The 21,378-nt window shown below is 42.5% G+C and overlaps 3 protein-coding genes across 14 annotated transcripts in view; 1 reads left to right on the plus strand and 2 right to left on the minus strand.

The window, feature by feature from the left end:
- Positions 1-2,647, minus strand: part of REXO5 (RNA exonuclease 5) — a 72,393-nt gene extending 69,746 nt beyond the window's left edge. For 9 of the 10 annotated variants that reach the window (XM_070064654.1, XM_070064656.1, XM_070064655.1 and 6 more), the window contains exons 1-3: positions 2,506-2,647; positions 2,147-2,291; positions 722-834 (exon numbers count right to left, since the gene is read on the minus strand). In XM_070064654.1, coding sequence (XP_069920755.1) covers positions 722-834; positions 2,147-2,287 — 254 coding nt within the window. In that variant the 5' untranslated portion in view covers positions 2,288-2,291; positions 2,506-2,647. The remainder of the gene's footprint in view (positions 1-721; positions 835-2,146; positions 2,292-2,505) is intronic. The other variant, XM_070064658.1, reaches the window with a different exon arrangement.
- Positions 2,648-2,693: 46 nt separating this feature from the next.
- ERI2 (ERI1 exoribonuclease family member 2) lies at positions 2,694-11,481 on the plus strand. Of its 3 annotated transcripts, none has more exons than XM_002711810.5 (9): positions 2,694-2,827; positions 4,422-4,489; positions 4,577-4,660; positions 5,328-5,455; positions 5,884-6,040; positions 7,889-7,989; positions 9,017-9,098; positions 9,628-9,716; positions 9,911-11,481. In XM_002711810.5, exons 1-9 carry the CDS (start codon positions 2,805-2,807, stop codon positions 11,246-11,248), a joined length of 2,070 nt encoding a protein of 689 aa, XP_002711856.2. In that variant the 5' UTR covers positions 2,694-2,804; the 3' UTR covers positions 11,249-11,481. The 3 variants fall into 3 exon arrangements, with proteins under 3 accessions (XP_002711856.2, XP_008256052.2, XP_051703846.2); XM_008257830.4 differs by having other exon boundaries at positions 2,761-2,849; XM_051847886.2 differs by lacking the exon at positions 2,694-2,827 and adding an exon at positions 3,166-3,284.
- Positions 11,482-11,951: 470 nt separating this feature from the next.
- Positions 11,952-21,378, minus strand: part of ACSM3 (acyl-CoA synthetase medium chain family member 3) — a 39,543-nt gene continuing 30,116 nt past the window's right edge. Inside the window, exons 10-14 of the mRNA XM_002711809.5 lie at positions 20,730-20,831; positions 19,211-19,338; positions 19,009-19,108; positions 12,966-13,085; positions 11,952-12,210 (exon numbers count right to left, since the gene is read on the minus strand). Coding sequence (XP_002711855.1) covers positions 12,124-12,210; positions 12,966-13,085; positions 19,009-19,108; positions 19,211-19,338; positions 20,730-20,831 — 537 coding nt within the window. The 3' untranslated portion in view covers positions 11,952-12,123. The remainder of the gene's footprint in view (positions 12,211-12,965; positions 13,086-19,008; positions 19,109-19,210; positions 19,339-20,729; positions 20,832-21,378) is intronic.

Consider the following 21,378-nt stretch of genomic DNA (forward strand, 5'->3'; position numbering starts at 1 on the left):
CCCACTGTGCCACAACACTAGCCCCAACTAAACTTTGTTTTAAATTAGAACCAAGCTCACATTACAAAATTCATTCCCAAGATCCCAACCTACTCCACAGGCTTTCTTAAACTAGATAATCAAATGGTTAGCATCAAGAAATTTAGCTTTAGATAAATTTACAGGCAGACGGCATTATTTGTTGGTATAGAAGATGGCTTTTGAGGTATCTAAGTAATTTATAACCTCCTCCAGAGAGATGCTTGCATCTGAAAGTCTCTTTACTGCGACATACACAAAAAAAATGTTCGTAAGATATTTAACAATGGTATTGACAATATTGGAATTGTAAATTCTGTCATTGCTGTATATTTGTAAAAGGAAAAAACTGACTGAATTTTTAATATAGCATCATGTTATTTCAATTAGGTCTACAAAACCACACATAAAATAGCCTGAGAAATACTGTAATTAAAGGAAGCAGGCCAAACAGACACATACCCCATAAAGAAGGGAAGACCACCGCTCAGTTTTGACAAATTGTTGCCATGCTGGGCTTCTCGAAGAGAAAGAAAAACATGGCTTTTCATATAGGAACTCACAAACTTAGTTGTGAGGAGCCATAATACAAAGAAAAATTAGGATATGCTGCATGGCAAATAATGCCAGTAAGCCAGATATGGTCCTATAAACATCAATTTGAAACCTCTAGTCTATATCGCTATTTAAGTTCATTTCATACCTGGGTTTAGAAACACAGGATTTGCCCAGAACTGCATATTTTAGCAATTCACATAGCTGGCCATGGGTTACTTCACAGTTTTCAGCAAGTAAAACAGTAGATAAGCGAGGCTTCTGCAAATATATATCAGGGTACAGGAAACCGTGAGTATCAAAAACAGCAACAAAAGCAAATCATTATTTTAGCTTCTGATTTTTTAAAAAAGATTTATTTGAAAGGCTGAGTTACAAAGAAAGGGACAGAGATCAATCTGCCATCTACTGGTTCACTCCCCAAATGGCACCAATGACTGGACTGGACCAAAGCTAGGAGCCTGGAATTCTATCCAGGTCTCCTACATGGGTAGCAGAGGCCCAAGCACTTGGGTCATCTTGCGCTGCTTTCCCAGGCACATTAGCAGTGAGCCGGATCACAAAAGTGGGACTTGAACCAGTGCTCATATGGGATGCTAGCATCACAGGCAGTGCCTTAACACACTGTGCCACAACACTGGGCCCAATTTCTCATTATTTTAATATATATTCAAAGATAAGGAGCATTCTAATTGAAAATGAAAGCTAAAATGTGTGGAATGTCATTATTAATAAACACTGATACAGAATCCGAATTACAGATAACTACTTATGTGTTAAGGATAGTAGGATGAGTGAATCATGATTCATACTTTCAAGGCCTTGAGTAACAAGGGAACAAAATCCAACAGTCAGTTAATCCAACAGTGTAGGTAAGTGCTATTACAAAAGTAGAGGCGCAAAGAGGCTAACTGCTTTGGGGGTTAGTTTCAGGGATGGCTTTAGATTAAAACACTGGAGTAGAGTAAAAAAAATGAGTCTGCCAGGCTAGAGAGAAGTGAGTGTCCAAACATGAATTTGGGTTTAGCCGGAGCCAAGAGTATACATTGGCAGAGTAGTGGAGAAGTGAAGAACAGGAGCCAAGGCAAGATCACAGAAAATCTATGTGGTCTAACCTAAGCATAAGCTAAGCAATCAGAATTTATCATAAGATAACAGGGAGTTCAGGAGCCGGGGTAGTAGTAGGTTAAGCCTCCACCTGCACTGCCAGCATCCCACATGGGAGCCAGTTCGATTCCCGGCTGCTCCACTTCGATCCAAACCGCCTGGTAAAGCAGTGGAAGACGGCCAAGCGTTTGGACCTCTACATTCAGGTGGGAGACCCAGAAGGAGCTCCTGGCTTCGTACATAGTTCTAAGCACTTTAAACGTATTTTTTTAAAAAGATTTATTTATACTCATTGAATGAACACTCTTAGCACGTGCAAGGAGATAACAGTTTTAAAGCCCCAACTACAGCCCGAAGGGAAGAGATATCATCATTTCCATTTTACAGATCTGAGAGCGTGAATGAGTCTGACCTGCGCCCAGGGACCCCGAAGGCTCCAAACCTCCTCGGGCCTCCTGCTGCTCACCTTGGCCTCGGGCTGCCTCTCCTCCTCGAGATCCCAACGGACTCTCATCGCCTCAGACGCCCCGATCTGCTTGTTCGGGGCCCGTTTCCTCTTCCTGTCCTTTCTGGGATGCCCCCCGGTCCAGTCCTTCTCTGGCTCCATAACGCTGTGGAGAAAGATCATCTGGTACTGAGAAAACTCGGATGCCCAGATTCCATGGCCCCGGGAGCCTCTTAAAGCAAAAGCAGCAGGAGACTGACAACCTATAACCTCCCTGGGGAGAACTGCTCGATTCTCAGTTTACAGAGCTCCCTCCACCCGCCCGCAAAGCGTCAGCGTCCATGACCCCTGTCACAAGCAGCCCAAACAAACGGCTTTACCGTCCGCGTCTGGGGTCGGATTCGAAATGATTCCCCAACCGCGCCAACACGCCTCTGCCCACAGGCGAGGAAGGATCAGAGCCCTGCCCAGCGGCTTCCCCCGCCTAAAGCCACTCCCCACGCTCCGAAATCCGGGAGACGCCGAACAGAAGCCGAGCGGACAAGTCCCGGTGGCTCTCGCCGCTGCCGCCACGGCCGCAAGCACCGCCTCCACCGTCGCGCGGGTTCTTTGAACGGACCGGAAGTGAGCTTCCACGGACTTCCGGCGGCTGGCCTTCGAAGAGCTAGGAGTGCCGGGAATGGCGACGAAGCGGCTGGCGCGGTACGCTAGGGTGGTTCGTGAGGTGGGTGGCCCCCTGGTCAGGCGCTGGTGGCCGCGGCTGCGCCAGGCATGCGGCGTCGGCGGTGGCCGCCGCTGTTCTCCGCAGTCGCCAAGTCTCCGTAATGTGTCTGTGAGGATGCATCAGGGAGCATCCGCCTTTAAGCGACAGCGGAAGGAACCTGAAAGCTGAGAGCTCCGGGTTCTTGAGTCTTGAGCCAGTGTCTGCCCATTCTGGGCCTCGAGGAAGGACTGGACGGGTAGAAGGTTCGAGGATGTTGACGTCACGCTGCGCACGTCGCCACGCTAGTGCTCCGTTTAATTCCTATTCTGAATCCCTGTTGCCTTCTCCCTGACTCCTGGACACAATGTGCCCATGTCGGGTTTCCAGAAGCAGTGTAATGAGTTAGTGAACAGCTCGAGCTTCAGCCCCGACTTGACGAACGAAAGCTGTGTTTGTGTGTGTGTGCTGTATCAGTTTTCATACACATAGTTTAGGTTACAGAAGTGTGTAACAGTTAAGGATTAAAGACATCATTAATCTTAGTTTAGTACCTGCTATGTACTAAACAGACATCATTAACGTACTAAAGACATCATTAATCTTAGTTTAGTACCTGCTATGTACTGACAGCTAAGAAAATGTTTAACTGTCAGTAAATGCTAATTATTCCCAAATCCCAGCATTTCCCTCATAGCTCATAACAAAAGCTGCCAACAACAGGTGTCTGCCTGGTTAAAAATGGCATGCTTGTTAAAGTAGTTTGTCTCACCCGCACTTAAAGCCGCAGCTCTTTTTTTTTTTTAAGATTTATTTATTTGAAAGGCAGAGTTACAGAGAGGCAGAGCCAGAGAGCCAGTTAGGTCTTCCATCTGCTGGTTCACTCCCCAAATGGCCTCAAGGACAGAGCTAGGCTGATCTGAAGGCAGGAGTGTCTTCCCCAGGCTTCCATGTGGGTGCAGCGGCCCAAGGACTTGGGCCATGGCTTTTCCAGGCCGTAGCATGGAGATGGATTGGAAGTGGAGCAGCTGGGACTCGAGCCAGAGTCCATACACTACAGTGCCAGCCCCCATACACTACAGTGCCAGCCCCCTTAGTTCTTTCTTGGACTTTGCCATGCAGGCTTTGGGAGTCCTTTATCATAAACTGTGTCACTGATTTCAAGGACGTCTTGTTTCTTTACCCAGATTTTTTTTTTAAAGGTCCTAGAAGAGCCCTATGTTATGTTTACCTGTTCAGAACTGTTCTGTGTACGTAGCAATGACTGGGAAAAAAAGCTAAAATAATTTAAGCCTTTCAATGCATCTTTACCTTTACATTTGAGTTCCTCTTATTACTATAAAAGGGGGCAGATAAAATAAGTTTGAAAATACACGCTTTGAGGCCCATGCAGATAAGACGTCTCCTAAAATCAAAAGGGAATGGCAGGCATGACCCCAGGTCTTTTGCTCCTCAACTCTAGTTCAATTTCCCCTCACAACACAATAATGGGGGTTTCGCCACATGCCCTGTATCATTAATGTGGGAGCCTATATAAATAATCAGTGTGAGCGTGGATGAGTTCATTAATCACATAAGGTTGTTTTACATTTTTAGGCAGCTTGGATTAATTAGGAGAAAGTCAATTGCATCAGCAAGTGGAAATCTAGGAAGAGGCAAATTCAGTAAGTAGTGTGCCGAGTTTCTTTGCATTTTGTAGCCTTGCACTTTGAATACTGGTAAAGCATTAAGAACCCCTTAATCTTTTACAGAGCAGTTGTTTCAGTACTTAATTGTCATTGATTTTGAGTCGACATGCTGGAATGATGGAAAGCACCACCATAACCAGGAAATAAGTAAGTCTGCACTGCCATTGGCCAAAGCTGGTCCAGATGAGTCCCTTTACAGTCTATAACTATAAACCAGCCAACAATTTAAGGAAATAGTCTATGAGTGTAGTTTAGTATGAAATTTAGGTCAGTGTTCAGCACATAGCAGACAATAAAAATCTTTTGGAGATGAAGTAAGTATTTAGCCTCAATAACCAGCAAGGGTGATGATCAACCTTATTATTCCCCTATTGAAATGTAAATTGCATGAGGACTGGAGACTGTGTGGTTTCATGGACTGGGATATTCCCCAAACATAGAACAATTCCTGGCAAAAGACCTCATTCTTGTCTAAAAAAGAACTAAATCTCAGATAACATACTTAGTGTGTCATTCATGAGTATAAAGTAATTGTTATAGGATTACATACAAAACTTCAGCTTAATAGAAACTGAAAAAAATACTTGTACAAAAAATACATTTCAGTGCTTTTCGTATTTAATAGTGGAAATATGTATTTTAAGTGTTCATAACTTGAGTATTTTGATTTTTTGGCATCACACTACTTTTGTTATTTTAATATGGTTTTACTGAAACTGTTTAATAATACTATTATATAAATCTGCTTAATATATTCAAGCATTAATTTTAAAAATTATATATTTAAATGTCAATTGATGTTTCTTTCATTTAGTTGAATTTCCAGCAGTATTGTTGAATACTTCAACTGGAGAAATTGAATCTGAGTTCCATACATATGTTCAACCTCAGGAACATCCAATTCTTTCTGAATTTTGCATGGAACTGACAGGCATAAAGCAGGTATGATACAAATTTTAAAATTCACAAGTCAGTTTCAAAAAGAAAAGCTACGTACTATTTGGCATCAGATTTATTCAGTGTTAAAAGAAATAAAGGAATAAAGGTTCCCCTGGAATCTTTACAAACTGGAATGAGTAGTTTCATGAAAATGAATATCTAATTTGTTTTGTTGAGGAGCTGGTGTTATGGCACAGTGAATGAAGCCACCACTTGCAACACTAGCATCCCCTATCAGAGTACCAGTTCAAGTCCTTTGTGAGTTCTACCCACTGTGTTATTTTTTCCCACGTGTTTTTACATCTCTTCACAAAATAAACTCTTGCCCATTTAGAACCTCTTCTTTGTTATGTCCGCTGATGAGCTCTGTCTTACAATACATGCTCAGTAGTTGTGGAATTTAACTGAATTCAGATTTTGTGACTCTACAGACTCAAGTTGATGAAGGAGTGCCTCTGAAGATTTGCTTGTCTCAATTCTGTAAATGGATTCATAAGATCCAGCAACAGAAGAAAATTGTTTTTAGTACTGGAGTTTCAGAGCCTTCTTCTTCAGAAGTACAACCATGTACATTTGTTACTTGGTCAGGTAAAAAATAAGTTATGCTTACCAGTCATAAATGTGTAGTATTACCACTATGTAATCTTTATTTCCAATTTTATATTTGTGACCTAGAATGTTAACTTCCTAGGACAGAAAAAAATTTACATGCCTAGCAATTGTTAACCAAGAAAGTAAAATCATTCATATTTTTAAAGTTATCATTCTGGAACACCTTAAAGTTTTTAGCTTTAGCTTTAAGAATCATTGTAGATGTTCCTTTCTGTTCTGAATCCAGGCAGAAGATTTAGTAAAACCTTTTCTCATGATATTCTCTGTAGCTTTGAATAAAAAGAATCCTGATGCAGCTTACCTCCTTTGCTTTTATGCTTTGACACTTACTAACGTAGACTTCAAGAAAAAATTGGCCACTTAAATGAGGTCTTTTGGGGTGTTTTTGGTTTTGTTTTGTTTTGTTTTGTTTTTAAAATTTATTGTATGTATTTGAAAGGCAGAGTTGCAGAGAGGAAGAGGCAGAGGCAGAGAGAGAGAGAGAGGTCTTCCATCCACTGCTTCACTCCCCAACTGGCCACAATGGCCGGAGCTGTGCTGATCCAAAGCCAGGAGTCATGAGCTTCTTCTGGGTCTCCCACATGGGTACAAGGGCCCAAGGTCTTGAGCTATCTCTTACTGCTTTCCCAGGCCATAGCAGAGAGCTGGATCAGAAGTAGAGCAGCAGGAACTCAAACCAGCACCCATATGGGATGCTGGCACTGCAGGCAGTGGCTTAACCCGCTACATCACAGCTCCGGCCCCCTAAATTAGGTCTTTTGTACAATTGTGATATAGCATTGCCATCAATACTCATTAATAGCAATGCAGTGCCATTGACTATTATTACCATAACACTAATAGCCATGTTTGGTTTCAAGTTGCTATATAATATTTGGTTTCTAAATGATATTAATATTTTCTTAGAGCATAAGACATACATGGCTTGTAATTTAACACTTTACTGTTCTGAAATAGTGTTTTATTGAGTGTTTAAGAAGTGATTTTGAAACTTAGTCACCAAACTAATTTGTTATAGTTATATAAAGTGTATAATTAGGGGCCTGTGCTGTGGCATAGCAGATGAAGCCACTGCCTGCAGTGCCAGCATCCCAAATGGGCGCTGGTTTGAGTCCCAGCTGTTCCAGTTCCAATCCAGCTCTCTGCTGTGGCCTGGAAAAGCAGTGAAAGATGGCCCAAGTCCTTGGGCCCCTGCACCCGTGTGGGAGACCCAGAAGAAACTCTTGGCTCCTGGCTTCTTTTTTTTTTTTTTTTTTTTTTTTTTGACAGGCAGAGTGGACAGTGAGAGAGAGAGACAGAGAGAAAGGTCTTCCTTTGCCATTGGTTCACCCTCCAATGGCCGCCGCGGCCGCTGATCCGATGGCAGGAGCCAGGAGCCAGGTGCTTTTCCTGGTCTCCCATGGGGTGCAGGGCCCAAGCACCTGGGCCATCCTCCACTGCACTCCCTGGCCACAGCAGAGAGCTGGCCTGGAAGAGGGGCAACCGGGACTAGAACCCGGTGTGCCGGCGCCGCTAGGCGGAGGATTAGCCTAGTGAGCCGCGGCGCCGGCCGGCTCCTGGCTTCTGATAGGCACAGCTCCAGCCTTTGTGGCCATCTGGGGAGTGAATCAGCAGATGGAAGACCTCTCTCTCTGCCTCTGCCTCTCTGTAACTCTGCTTTTCAAATAAATCTTAAATAAATAAAGTGTATAATTATTAGTTATTAGCAAAGAAGTTAAGTTTTGCTGATCTATTTTAAATCATCTTCTAGCTTTTATTTGCAAATGGTGATAGCATAAAAAATGTTAATATTGACTGTGTTCTATTTTGATGTATTTAAAACAGACTGGGACTTGGGAGTTTGCTTGGAGTATGAGTGTAAGAGAAAACAACTGTTAAAACCTGTGTTTTTAAATTCTTGGATTGATCTCAGAGCAACTTACAAGGTAAAGGTCAAACATAGTTGCATGTTTACTTTCCTTCTGTTGAAAAATGGTTACATTTTATCCTACATAGGGATATGAGTTTCTACAAATAAGATATTTTCTTGGGTTGGGCATTTGGCACAGCAGTTAAGACACTCCTTGGGATGCCTGCATCCCATATCAGAGTGCCTGAATTCAAGTCTCAGCTCCACTTCTGACTCTAGCTTCCAGCTAATGTGCACCCTGAAAGGCAGCACCCTGCTGGCTCAAATATTTGGGTTGCTACCACCCATGTGGGAGACTTGGATTGAATTCCTGGCTCTTGGCTTTGGCCTGGCCCAGCCCCAGCTATTATGAGCATTTGGGGAGTAAACCAGCAGATGGGAAATTGGTCTCTCTGTCTTTTGTATAACTGGCATCCCATATGGGATGCCAGCGCTGCAGGCAAAGGCTTAACCTATTATGCCACAGCACTGGCCCCTAAATAAATGAAATAAGATATATTTTAAAATAAGAAGATACTTTTTTTTTTGAGATGGTCTCATAAATATATTTCTGAAAGTATTGGAAAACAACAAAAAGAAAAAACATTTCCAATCTAGTAGAACTAAAAGTTATGATAGGGGTCGGTGCTGTGGTGTAGTGGGTAAAGCCTCAGCCTGCAGTGCCAGCATCCCATCTGGGCACCGGTTTAGGTCCCGGCTGCTCCACTTCCCATCCAGCTCTCTGCTATGGCCTGGGAAAGCAGTAGAAGATACCCCAGGTTCTTGGGCTCCTGCACCCTTGTGGGAGACCCGGAAGAAGCTCCTGACTCCTGACTTTAGATCGGCGCAGCTCTGGCTGTTGCAGCCAGTTGGGGGATGAACCAGTGGATGGAAGACCTCTCTCTCTTTATGCCTCTCCTTCTTTCTCTATGTAACTCTTTCAAATAAATAAATATATCTTTCAAAAACAAAACAAAACAAAAAAAATTATGATAAGTGGTTAATGCATAGCCTTTTAAGTACTAACCACTTTTTTTAAGCTCTGACTTCTTTTGTTTGGTTAGCTTTTTTATAGGAGAAAACCAAAAGGACTAAGTGGTGCCTTGCAGGAAGTGGGAATAGAATTCTCAGGAAGAGAACATTCTGGTAAGTATAAACTTAAAATAATTTTATTATGTAAGTTATTTGAAGTTTATAAAATTTTTCATATAATTCTCATTTTTGACAGTTTCATTCATCAGGAATATCCATCAACACAGAAAAAGTTCTTGATCTATATAATTCAAGACTTTGAAATTATCCCTTTCATAAATTTTATAAAGACTGTCATCTGTTGGCTTTCTGTTTGCTAAAAAGAATCAGCCAAATAAAGTGGAAATTAAATAAATGCTCAGATAATTTAGTGGACTAGTGAAAAAGTTGAATAACACTATTAGATTACTCACAAATTATGGTCCCTACAGGTTATTGATCACACTTTGGGGAACTAACAAATTTTCACTTCCTTCTCTGAACATAAAAGAGATCTTTTATTGGTAACGCTACCACAGCATTGTGACCAATATTAGCAGAGGATCATAAAACTAACAATTTAACCCAATTTCTTTTTAAGTGGTGGGGTTTTTTTTGCTGTTTTTTTTTATATTATTACTACTAAATTCAGTGTTTGATTCAGGGTTGGATGATTCTCGGAATACTGCCCTTCTTGCTTGGAAAATGATCAGGGATGGTTGCCTAATGAAAATCACAAGATCCTTGAACAAGGTTAGTGGCGTCTTACCTCTTCATTTGGTCATCTCTAACTCCAGAAGCAGTCATAGATTCATTAAAATGTAGATTTCATTTGTGTAGTCATTTATCAATTAGTGACTTTTTCTTTTTTGTCACACCTAATGTATACTGAAGAAATTGTAAATACACAGTTTCTAAAGCTGTTGGATTTGTCTGTGGAATCGTAGGTTCCCACTAAGAAGAATCCCAACATTCTGACCAGAAATTTGAACATAAATCAAGTTGAAGAAACGCCTGCCTGCCACAGTAACATCCAGAGTCCCATCATATATGATGGGGAGCCTAAAAATTCTATAAATTCTCAGGAAAAAATTCAAATGAGGTCAGTGTGTGTGAATTCTCCTAGGAAGTTACAGCAGCATCATTTCCAACCAAAGAATGACTTAAAAGCGGGCTTTCACAACATCCAAAGTTGCTTATCTCTTTGTAGTGCCAAACCCTCTACTTCTCTGGGACAGTTGCAGTCTCCCACCTTGAATTCACCTATCCATATACAGAAGCAAAGACAAAATGACCATCTTGCATTTAATACCAAATCTAAGTCTTTAACAACTAGTTCAGAATTAGTACTTGTTTCTACCACCATTCCATCTGTTAATCATGGTTGTGACGTGGAAATGAGTTCTGTTCCTGACTGTTTACCTATGTTGACTGATTGGGAGGATGTAATTTTACTGCCAGCATCTCAGCCTGATCAAAATATAGATTGTACAGCTCCCATTAGTGTCTCAGGTACCTCATTTAGTTCTGGAGAAAGATCAGTGGTTTTAGAAGAACCAGAAATGCTAAGCTATGAAAATTTGGAAGGCATAGAGAAAACTCCTCAAAGGTTTGAGACCTCCAAGTCTATTGTGTACCAGAGTCCTCACACTACTATTTATAATGTAAAAGAAACCAAAGATCTAGGTTCAAATGTTTCTGCCTTTAAGTTACCTGAATACAAATCAAGTAGCTTCAACACTATTAATGCCAGTACATCTCATCCTTCAGTTTTGAGAAAACCTCCTCTTCTCCTAGGTGGTACTAAAAGGAATCCATCTAGTCCCCCAACTTTCCCACCAGCAAAAAAACAGACCTTTACTATTCATGAAGAAAAGCCTACATCATCTGATTGCTCCCCAGTAGGGAATTCTTCCCAGAAAGTTCTCCCCGCTGTATTAACTTCTACAGTTAACCCACAGGAGCCTTGGAAGAGTGGGAAAATGACACCTCCCTTATGCAAGTGTGGCCGAAGATCTAAGAGACTTGTTGTTTCTAATAATGGACCAAACCATGGAAAAGTCTTCTATTGTTGCCCTATTGGGAAATATCATGAAAACAGAAAATGTTGTGATTATTTCAAATGGGAACAAACTCTTCAGAAGGAAAAAGCCAGCAGCATGGTTCAGTCTCATTTCACAAGGCAGCTCGTTTTTAGTTCTCCAGAAACAAACCATGTTCCTGACAGGAATTCGAGCTTTTCTATTAAAAATACTTTGAGACTCAGACCTTCAATGAGGAATTGATAGGCTTAACTTCATATCCAAGCTCTGTTTCTATGTAATCTGACTTAGTGCAAGAAAGATTTAAGGACATGTCTAAGCTCTGTATACTACACTTGAACTATCATACATACATACAAACTGAAAGAGAAAAGATAAATTTATGACCTTCCACTTTCATTCACCAATTGTCTAACATTTGTATTCTGTTTATTCCTGTATGAATCCTAATTGTTCATTAAATTCCCAAACCTGAATATTCTGTTGTCTTATCCTATTTATATATCATATATTATTGTTTGCTGAAGAACCACAAATGAAATATTTTGTAAACTGTATTTATCAAGTTAAATTGAAAAAGCAACAATAGTATATGACATCTGCCTTTTGTAGTTGGACCTTGAAACAAATTTTAAACTCTTTGAATAAAAAGGTGACTAATAAAAATCCCTAACTTACTTTCAGGAAGAAACTTGAACTTAAAGAATTACTAAACTCTTTGATATTATTTTTATTTTTCTGGAAAGTTTTGTGAGTTGTTTAGTTTTATTTCAAGGCTTGCAGTTGGTTCTAATTTTATATATCAATATTTAGAAAGAATTATTCAGCTAAAGTTTGAAATGTTTGGTTCAGAAGCTGATTCTATACTATACATTTAAAATTTTCTCAGCATTTGATGAAACACTTTATATTATCAAATTATAGAGACATTGACACTCATGGAGAATAATTTACTGAATGTTTTATTTCAAAATTCAGCCTTTAATTTCATAACCACAAGATATTTTAAATCAACTTATCAGCCTATTACCACATTTTTTATCACCTCTCCATAGTTCTGTGGCCTCTGCAGATTTATAAATACCATGTTTGGATAACAGCATATTAATGGAGTGATTTTACATTGTTTTCCATTCCTTCTTCCTCAGTTCATTTCTTTTTATCTTCCCACTGATAGTCTTTGGCAGCTCTTGAATAAATTCTATCTGTTGGTATCAAGGGGAAGAAAATTATCCCAGATTTCCCCATTAGATAAAGCCAATTATATAGCATTTTTTTAAAATGAATTCTGGGTGAAAGTTGAGGGTACCCATTAGGTTGAGTTTTTGATGTCAAGCTAAAAGAGAAATGGGTATTGTCTAGAAAAATTTTCTTGATAGTATTCACTGCAGGTCCAGTGAACCAGATGACTAGATACATGAAGGTATGAGTTTTCATTTTGATTTCAAAGATTATGGTTGTTATCCATATATTATTAGCTTGCAACATTTGGCATAGCTTGTTTTTTTTTTTTATTTTTATTTTTTTTGACAGGCAGAGTGGACAGTGAGAGAGAGAGACAGACAGAAAGGTCTTCCTTTGCCGTTGGTTCACCCTCCAATGGCTGCCGCGGCCGGCGCGCTGTGGCCGGCGCACCGCGCCGATCCGATGGCAGGAGCCAGGAGCCAGGTGCTTTTCCTGGTCTCCCATGGGGTGCAGGGCCCAAGCACCTGGGCCATCCTCCACTGCACTCCCTGGCCACAGCAGAGGGCTGGCCTGGAAGAGGGGCAACCGGGACAGAATCCGGCGCCCCGACCGGGACTAGAACCCGGTGTGCCGGCGCCGCTAGGCAGAGGATTAGCCTAGTGAGCCGCGGCACCGGCCCTGGCATAGCTTGTTTGATGAGAAGGTTCATTAAGAAGAAAAAATAAATCGCTGAAAGTTTCTGAAACATAGAAAATGCTCATCACAGGATGCTCACCTTTCTGGGATATTTGTAGGGTGCTGTAGTTTTTTTCACATGCTCCTGAATCTCCTTTTTCAATTGTTCTTGATCCTGTGACTTGTATTCAGGGTTCAGAACAATAAAAGCCTTTACCACCTAAAATAAATATTTGAAACACCAGGAAGATGAATTGTGTTTTCTAATTTTAGAATGTTTTCTTATTTTCTCTAACTGGGAATTTTAAGTGCATGAATTTTAAGGGCCAGAGGGTTTAATAGAATTTGATCCCAGCGCTGTACTCTTAAGCCAGCCAATTGACTCCCATACCTCCTGGTCTGTACCCAGTACAAGAAAGGGTCTGGGACCTGCTTTCTTTATGATCTACTTTTTTTTTTTTTTTTTTTTTTTTGACAGGCAGAGTGGACAGTGAGAGAGAGAGAGACAGAGAGAAAGGTCTTCCTTTGCCGTTGGTTCACCCTCCAGTGGCCGCCACGGCCGGCGCACCGCGCTGATCCGATGGCAGGAGCCAGGAGCCAGGTGCTTTTCCTGGTCTCCCATGGGGTGCAGGGCCCAAGCACCTGGGCCATCCTCCACTGCACTCCCTGGCCACAGCAGAGGGCTGGCCTGGAAGAGGGGCAACCGGGACAGAATCCGGCGCCCCGACCGGGACTAGAACCCGGTGTGCCGGCGCCGCTAGGCGGAGGATTAGCCTAGTGAGCCGCGGCGCCGGCCAATGATCTACTTTTGAACCCTCTCTCCTAACCACATCTTGAAGTCTGCTTTCCAACCTGCTTTTGGTTATTTCTGCCTTTAACTTACCACCTTATCTTTTAACTCCTTCATTAAGGTTTTGTCTTGGAAACTTGGCAATGCACTGAACACTGCCTCTTGAGTAACAACAAAACCTGTTTTAGACTAGCTTCTAGATCTTCACCATCAGTGTTGCCCATATAAACAGCTATCCCACTGAGTTGGCCATATCCTTGTTGAAAAGAATAGTTCACTGATACCATGCATTCTTTATACAAAGTTCTCATGATTCCAACAGCCGCTTGACTATTGACCCACTTACCTGATCCTGAGGAACAAAAGTAGACATAGTGTAGTAGCTTTAGCTATCTAACTGGCACAAGAAAAATCTCATCAATTTATTCTCTCAAACCCAAAGTTCATCCTTTGAGTGTTCTAGGCAATCTAATATAGAGTTTTTTGACTTTTAATGGAGAAGAAGAAAGATAGGCCCTCCCTGGGAAAGCAGTAAAAGGTGGCCCAAGTCCTTGGGACCCTGCACCCACATGGGAGACCAGGAAGAAGCACTTTGCTCCTGGCTTTGGATCCAGCCGTTGCAGCCATTTGGGGAGTGAACCAATGGATGGAAGACCTTTTTCTCTGTCTCTCCCTCTCACTGTAACTCTACCTCTCAAGTAAATAAATAAAATCTTAAAAAGAAAAAAAAGATAGGTCCTCCCTCACTTGTAGCCTCATTCAGAAGTATATTTGGGATCCTGTCATGTTCTCTCCTGGACACTGCCATTCATTGTCTCCCCTAGGGGCATGACTAGCTAACTCAGCTAGAATGTACCACCAAATCCAGGTTACCAGCCCAGGATTGCCATGGATGATGCTTCCCTGTAAGCACAATTCCAAGACAGCCCTCTTGACTTTTTTATGATTAAGCATCCTGCACGTAGATGAGTGAAAGATTAGGTTTTTAAAGATTTATTTGTTTGATGTTTTACTTGGGTTAATGAGCGAAAGGGAGACAAAGAAATCTTCCATGTGCTGGTTCACTCCCTCAGTGGCTGCAATGGCTGGGGCTTATGAAGGCCAAAGCCAAGAGTCTGAAACTCCATCTAAGTCTCCCACTTTTGTGGCAGGGCCCCAAGTATTTGGGCTATCTTCCTCTGCTTTCCCAGACACTTTAGCATGAAGATGGATTATAATTGGAGCAGCCAGGACTTGAACCAGTACCCATAGGGAATGCCAGCATTGCAGGCAGCAGTTTAACCCCTGTGCCAGGCACCAGCCTGAAGTGAAAGCTTATTGAATTGATAGATTCATGTTTCCAGCTTAAAAGTAAGATGGCAGGGCCAGTATTGTGTGGTGCAATGGGTTAAGTAGATGCCTGTAATGCCAGCATCCCATATCTGAGTGTGCAAGTTTGGGTTCCAGCTGCTCCATTTCTGATCTAGCTTCCTGCTGGTCTGCCTGGGAAGGCAGTAAAGTATGACCCATATACTTGGGCCCCTGCCACCTGTGTGGGAGACCAGAATAGGGTTCCTGGCTCCCAGCTTAGGCCTGGCCCAGAACTGGCTGTGCAACCATTCAGCTGTTTGGGTACTGAACCAGTAGATGGAAGATATTCTCTCTCTCTCTCTCTCTCTCTCTCTCTCTCTCTCTCTCTCTCTCTTTCTCTCTCAGTTTCTCTCTCCATTGCTCTGCCTTCCAAATAAATCTTGTGAAGTAATGGTTAGCTGATAATGTTAGGAATATTTTGAAGTTGAAAACTGCAACAGTGTTTAAGAAAGACAAGTATGAAAATGCATACAATAGATGCCAGAGTTGTGGCATAGTGGGTAAAGCTGCTGCCTGTGATGCCAGCATCCCATATAGGCACTGGTTCAAGTCCCAGCTGCTCTGCTTCCAATCCAGCCCCCTGCTAATGGCCTGGGAAAGGCAGGTGTTTGGGTCCCTGCCATCCCGTGGAGGACCTGGATGAAGCTCCTGGCTCTTGGCTCCTTCCTGGCTTAGGCTTTCTCAGCCTTGGCCATTGTAGCCATCTAGGGAGTGAACTCATGGATGAAAGATTCTCTCTCTGCCTCTCTACCTCTCTACCTGTCTGTCTGTCTGTCTGTCTCTCTCTCTCTCTCTCTCTCTCTCTTTCAAATAAAAAACCTACTAAAAATGCACACAATAGTATTGTTCCAAGATTACATATGGCGGGCCGGCGCTGTGGCTCACTAGGCTAATCCTCCGCCTTGCGGCACACTGGCACACCAGGTTCTAGTCCCAGTCGGGGCGCCGGATATTGTCCCGGTTGCCCCTCTTCCAGGCCAGCTCTCTGCTGTGGCCAGGGGTGCAGTGGAGAATGGCCCAAGTGCTTGAGCCCTGCACCCCATGGGAGACCAGGAGAAGCACCTGGCTCCCGCCATCGGATCAGTGCGATGCGCCGGCCGCAGCGCGCTGGCCGCAGCGGCCATTGGAGGGTGAACCAACGGCAAAGAAAGACCTTTCTCTCTGTGTCTCTCTCTCACTGTCCACTCTGCCTGTCAAAAAATAAAAAAAAAAATTACATATGGCAGGTAGATAAAAATGATCAGTATTTGGGATATCGTCCTCCAATCTTCATTTCCTGTTTCTTGTTAATTCTGGAACTTCCTGCCCAGTCAGGCTTGGCAGAACCTGGTCTGACGAAAGACCCAACCAAGTCAGAATAGGTCTGCCACCACAAAGAAAACTGCTATGACGTGCAGCACACCATCATTTTGTACAAGGACAGTTTATTTGAGACATCTACCTGCATGTTCTGTCAGGAAATGGTGCAGTCCACTAGTGTTGGGAAAATAGCCAAGCTTTCCCCCTCACTCTGACTAATGCAAGCTCTATGCCAAGACCTCAGAGCTGTGTGGATGTGTTTACCCACTTACAGCCCTTAGTTCTCTTATACTCTGGAGTAGCAGGTGTCTGCCAAGCCAAGCATCGTCCTGGATGCTCAGATGTCATCCGGTTCCTAGTAAGCCCCTCCCTGAATGGACAAAAATGATGATGGCTGATGGTAGGGGAAAGACGTGGGAGTGGCTGAGACTGATGAAACCCTCTGATGGAGTATAGTATGAAGACACAAACTTCCATAAGCACTGATTCTGTTCCTTGCTCTTTTGTGCCCATATTATTCCTTTTTTTTTTTTTTGAAAGTCAAAGTCACACAGAGGAGAGGCAGAGAGAGAGATCTTCCATCGATGCATCACTCCCCAATTGGCTGCAATGGCTAGAGCTGCGCCCATCTGGAGCCAGGAGCCAGGAGCTTCTTCTGGGTCTCCCACGTGGGTGCAGGGGCCCAAGGTCTTGGGCCATCTTCTACTGCTTTTTCAGGCCATAGCAGAGAGCTGGATCAGAAGTGGAGCAGCCAGGTCTTGAACAGGTGTCCATATGGGATGCCGGCACTTCAGGCCAGGGCTTGAACCCGCTGTGCCACAGTGCCAGCCCCCCCAAAGTATTTTTTTTAGGGGCCAGTGCTCTGGCATAGAAGTCAAAAAAAAAAAACCTCCACCTGGAGTGCCAGCAATCCATATGAGCACTGGTTTGAGTCTTAGCTACTCCACTTCCCATCCAGCTCCCTGCTAATGCACTTCAGAAAGCATCAGAAGATGGCCCAAGTACTTGGGCCCCTGCACCCATGTGGGAATCCCAGATGACACTCCTGGCTTCAGCCTGGCCCAGCCCCAGCCTTTGTGCCATTTGGGGAGTAAGCCAGCACATGGAACATCTCTCTCTTTCCTTCTCTATATCCGCCTTTGAAATAAATAAATCTTAAAAAAAAAAAAGTACTCCCTTCAATGGTAAATAGGGGCTTTCAACCTAGCAACTGTGCAAACTGTCAAACGCCAGCTGCTGGTCAGTTTAGAGATCAAGTTACAGAATGTACTCTTTCATCAAAGATCAGTTGGGAAAATCAGTTCTTGGGGGAGATCTACCCTTGCTCTACTGCAGCACTCACATCTTCTCTTCCTGCCTTAAATCCAAGAAACTGTTCAACCCCTGAAGTTGAATACCTTCTAACTCTCTCCCATATCTCATGCCTCAAGCCCTATACCTATAATTGACATAAGGAACTTAAATATAGGAAGTTCCAGATTTATGATGACATCAATAAACTTGGTTCAGTATTCGAAGGGATGTAGAATGGAGAAATACTTGTGAGTACTTGTAGCCCACTGTAGGCAAACCCTGAATGCATGCTATAGATGGGCAGGCAAAACCCAAGAGGCTCTGTCTGGCCAACAAGGCCTAAAAAGTTGCATGGTACCTTTAATCCCAAACTACCACATGGTCAGAACCAACAGGAGTGGGCTTTCAGAACTTCCAAAAGCTCTGTCTACCTCCGCAGCCTGGTTATGGCTACTTCAGTTCCTATGTCTGACCTTGCTGCTACCTACAACTTAATCCTATCTAGCTGACCTCTGCCCTTCCATCCTGGTGTGAACACAGATTGTTGGCAATCACACCATCTCTGTTCCAGCCCTCCTCGGAAAATATTCCAATTGTTTCCAGTATGGTTTTTTTTTTTTTTAAGATTTTTAATTTATTTGAGAGGTAGAGTTACAGAGAGAGAGTGGGATAGACAGAGAGAAAGGTCTTCCATCTGCTGCTTCACTTCCCAAATAGCCACAATAGCCAGATCTGGGCCAAACCAAAGCCAGGGGCCAAGAGCTTCTTCCGGGTCTCCCAAGAGTGCAGAGACTGCTCCCAAGGGTGCAGAGACCCAAGTACTTGGGCCATCTTCTGCTTTCCCAGGCCATAGCAGAGAGTTGGATCAGAAGAGGAGCAGCTAGGACTAGAACTGGCACCCACAGGGGATGCTGGTGCTGCAGGCAGAGACCTAGCCCACTGTGCCACAGCACTGGCCTCCCAGTGTGTTTTTCAGTCACATTCTGTAATTGGTCTTTTTGACTAAAATATTTAGAGAATTTGAATAATTGTCTCAATGAACTTGTTAGGGGACTGCAGCTGTGGCACTGCGGGTTAAGCTACCTGCTTGTGATACTTGCAACCCACACTGAAACACTGGCTCAAGCCCTGTTGGTCTGCTTCTGATCCAGTCCCCTGATAATGCACCTGGGAGAGCAGCAGCAGATGATCCAAGTACTCCCATGTGGGAGACCTGAATGGAGTTTCAGGCCCCTGGCTTCATCCTATTCCAACCCGGGCCTTTGCAGCCATCTGGGGAGTGATCTTCCAGAGGATGGAAGGTCGATCTTCCCTCTCTTTTCTGTCTATGCTTTTCAAATGAATAAATACATTTTTAAAGCATGTGTTAGGTTGCCAACAATTTTAAAGTTAAGATGATGGTTTCTTTTACCTCTCCTCTGATGGAATCTGGGCTGCTGACAACAGCTGACTCTGAAACTGAAGGGTGCTCTGCTAGGGCACTCTCTACTTCAAATGGTCCAATTCGGTAACTGAAATACACCACAAAAATGTACAAAGGTGAGCAGCGGGTTTACTCCAGATGCTGATGGTCAGCGAACACAGCCATATGCACAGATGGAAGAGACTATTACCCAGAGGATAATATGACATCATCTGATCTTGCGACAAACCAGAAATACCCATCTTCATCCATATACCCCCTGTCTCCAGTGATATAGAAATTGCCTCGGAGAGTTGCAGATGTTTTTGAAGGATTATCCTGCAAAACAAATAGCATTTTGTTAATGTTATTGTGAGTGTGGCTCTTCAACCAGCTTTTTATTTTGTTTAAGGAAAAAGAAGTTTGGCCCCTTTGAGAAGTCTTAGAAGGAACGAGAGCCAGAGTGTGAAATAGAGATGAAATTGCAACATGGAGCCAGCCCAACATCAGAAAGCTAAACTATAGCTACAAAGACTAAACATGCTTCCACCTTGAGAGTTTTATCATACAGATCATAAAATAAAAACTTCAGGAGCACAGAGAATAAGCTAAATTAAGTCTTTTGCTAAATAATTAATGCTGATAGAAAATGAGAGAAGCACAGTACTCAAAGAAAACATACCTAATAATTCAAAGAGACGACAGTTTTTTTTTTCTTCTGCACAAAAGCAGCAAACTGCTTCTGTAACTCCAGCTTAAGAAGGGAAGTGAATGAAGTATTGTTGTATTATGTAAAGTACGCTAGCAAGTAGAACTTGGACCTGAACCCTTATTACATTGATACAAACTGCTCTGTTTGTACATTATAATAAGGGATGAAATATATTTGCAGAGAATAAGGATCTTGGAAAACTTCTGGTGAAATGTACTTAATCCCATTCCCCCTCTCCCTATGTCAATCCTCCCCAAAAGGGAGAGCAATAATCAGATGTCAGGAACATGAATGGTTGTGTTCGGTAGTTGAGACTATCAGTGGATGTTAAGACGGCACGGATAGTTAAGAGGCTTCTTTCTAGGACACCTTCGTTTGCCCTCATGGGTCTTCAACAGTGATTTAGCCCACAGAGTTAGCCAGCATACTTTTTTTTTTTAAGCAAGCATTTGGGTGTTTCTTCAAGTCCTAGTCTGTGGGATTGCTATTCAGCACAACAAATCTCTCAAGAAAAGACCAAGTGGCGCCACTGGCATTGTGGTTCAGCAGGTTAAGCAGCTGCCAGCAGTGCCTGCATCACATTTGAGCACCAGCATCCCATTTGAGTGCTGGTTTAAGTCCCAGCTGCTGTGCTTCCAGTCCAGTTTCCTGCTAATGAATGGGGTTGGGAAAGTGTCAGAAGATGGCCCAGGTGGTTAGGCCCTTGCCACATGTAAGAGACCCAGACAGAACTCCTGGATCCTGACTTGGACCTGGCCCAGCCCTGGCTATTGCAGCCATCTGGGGAGTGCACCAGCAGGTAGAAGATTCATTCTCTCTCTTTCTCTCTCTTTCTTTCTTTGTGTGTGTGTGTCTGTCTGTCTCTAACTACCCTTCAAGTGAATAAGTCTTTAAAAAAGAAAGAAAGAAAGAAAAGATCAAGTAAAGTATACCATAGGTGTGTTTTGTGGTGATTAGGGGTAGATACCAAACACTTTTGAGAAATACATAGAAGATATTATTTTAATAGGTCTCTTACTACATAATGAGTGAAAAGACCAAATGGTCGATTAGGTAGAACTTGAATGCCAATGTCTCCTTCTTGTCCAGGAGGTAGAACATTACCATTTACATCTAAAATCTAGGATAAAAAAGAATAATTTATGAATATTTAAGAGAATTTGTATTTAACGTTGCATGTTTTATTTTGCTTTGTGCCATTTAAGAAAACAATTTTGAAAAGTTGATTGGTTAATAGGCAACCCTAGGTTGGAGAAAATATTTCAGTATGCTTTAAACTTCTAAGAGAAATACATTCATTTAAATTTTAGCAGGTTACTCACATGTGAAAGAAGAATAAAAATTGTCTTATAATCAACCATCTAGTAACAATCACATTTTGGTAACAGCCTTTGAAACATTATAGACATAGGAAAAAAATAGGACCATTTTATGATACACAGTTTTACAACTGCTTTTCTTGTTTAACAATATATCTTGATAATCTTTTTCTCTTGATTAATATCTTCATTACTGGTTTAAATTCTTTCACCATGGAGCATCCAAATCTTACTTCTGAAGCCCAGAATAAATGAACAGGGAAAGGAGAACGTTCTTTGGTTGAGACAATGGTGCATAGCCAAAGTCTTGCTCTCTTACCTTCTCTCTAATCCTCATGGTTCCCTGAA

The sequence above is a fragment of the Oryctolagus cuniculus genome, chromosome 19 (genome assembly GCF_964237555.1).
Source record: "Oryctolagus cuniculus chromosome 19, mOryCun1.1, whole genome shotgun sequence".
NCBI lineage: Eukaryota > Metazoa > Chordata > Mammalia > Lagomorpha > Leporidae > Oryctolagus > Oryctolagus cuniculus.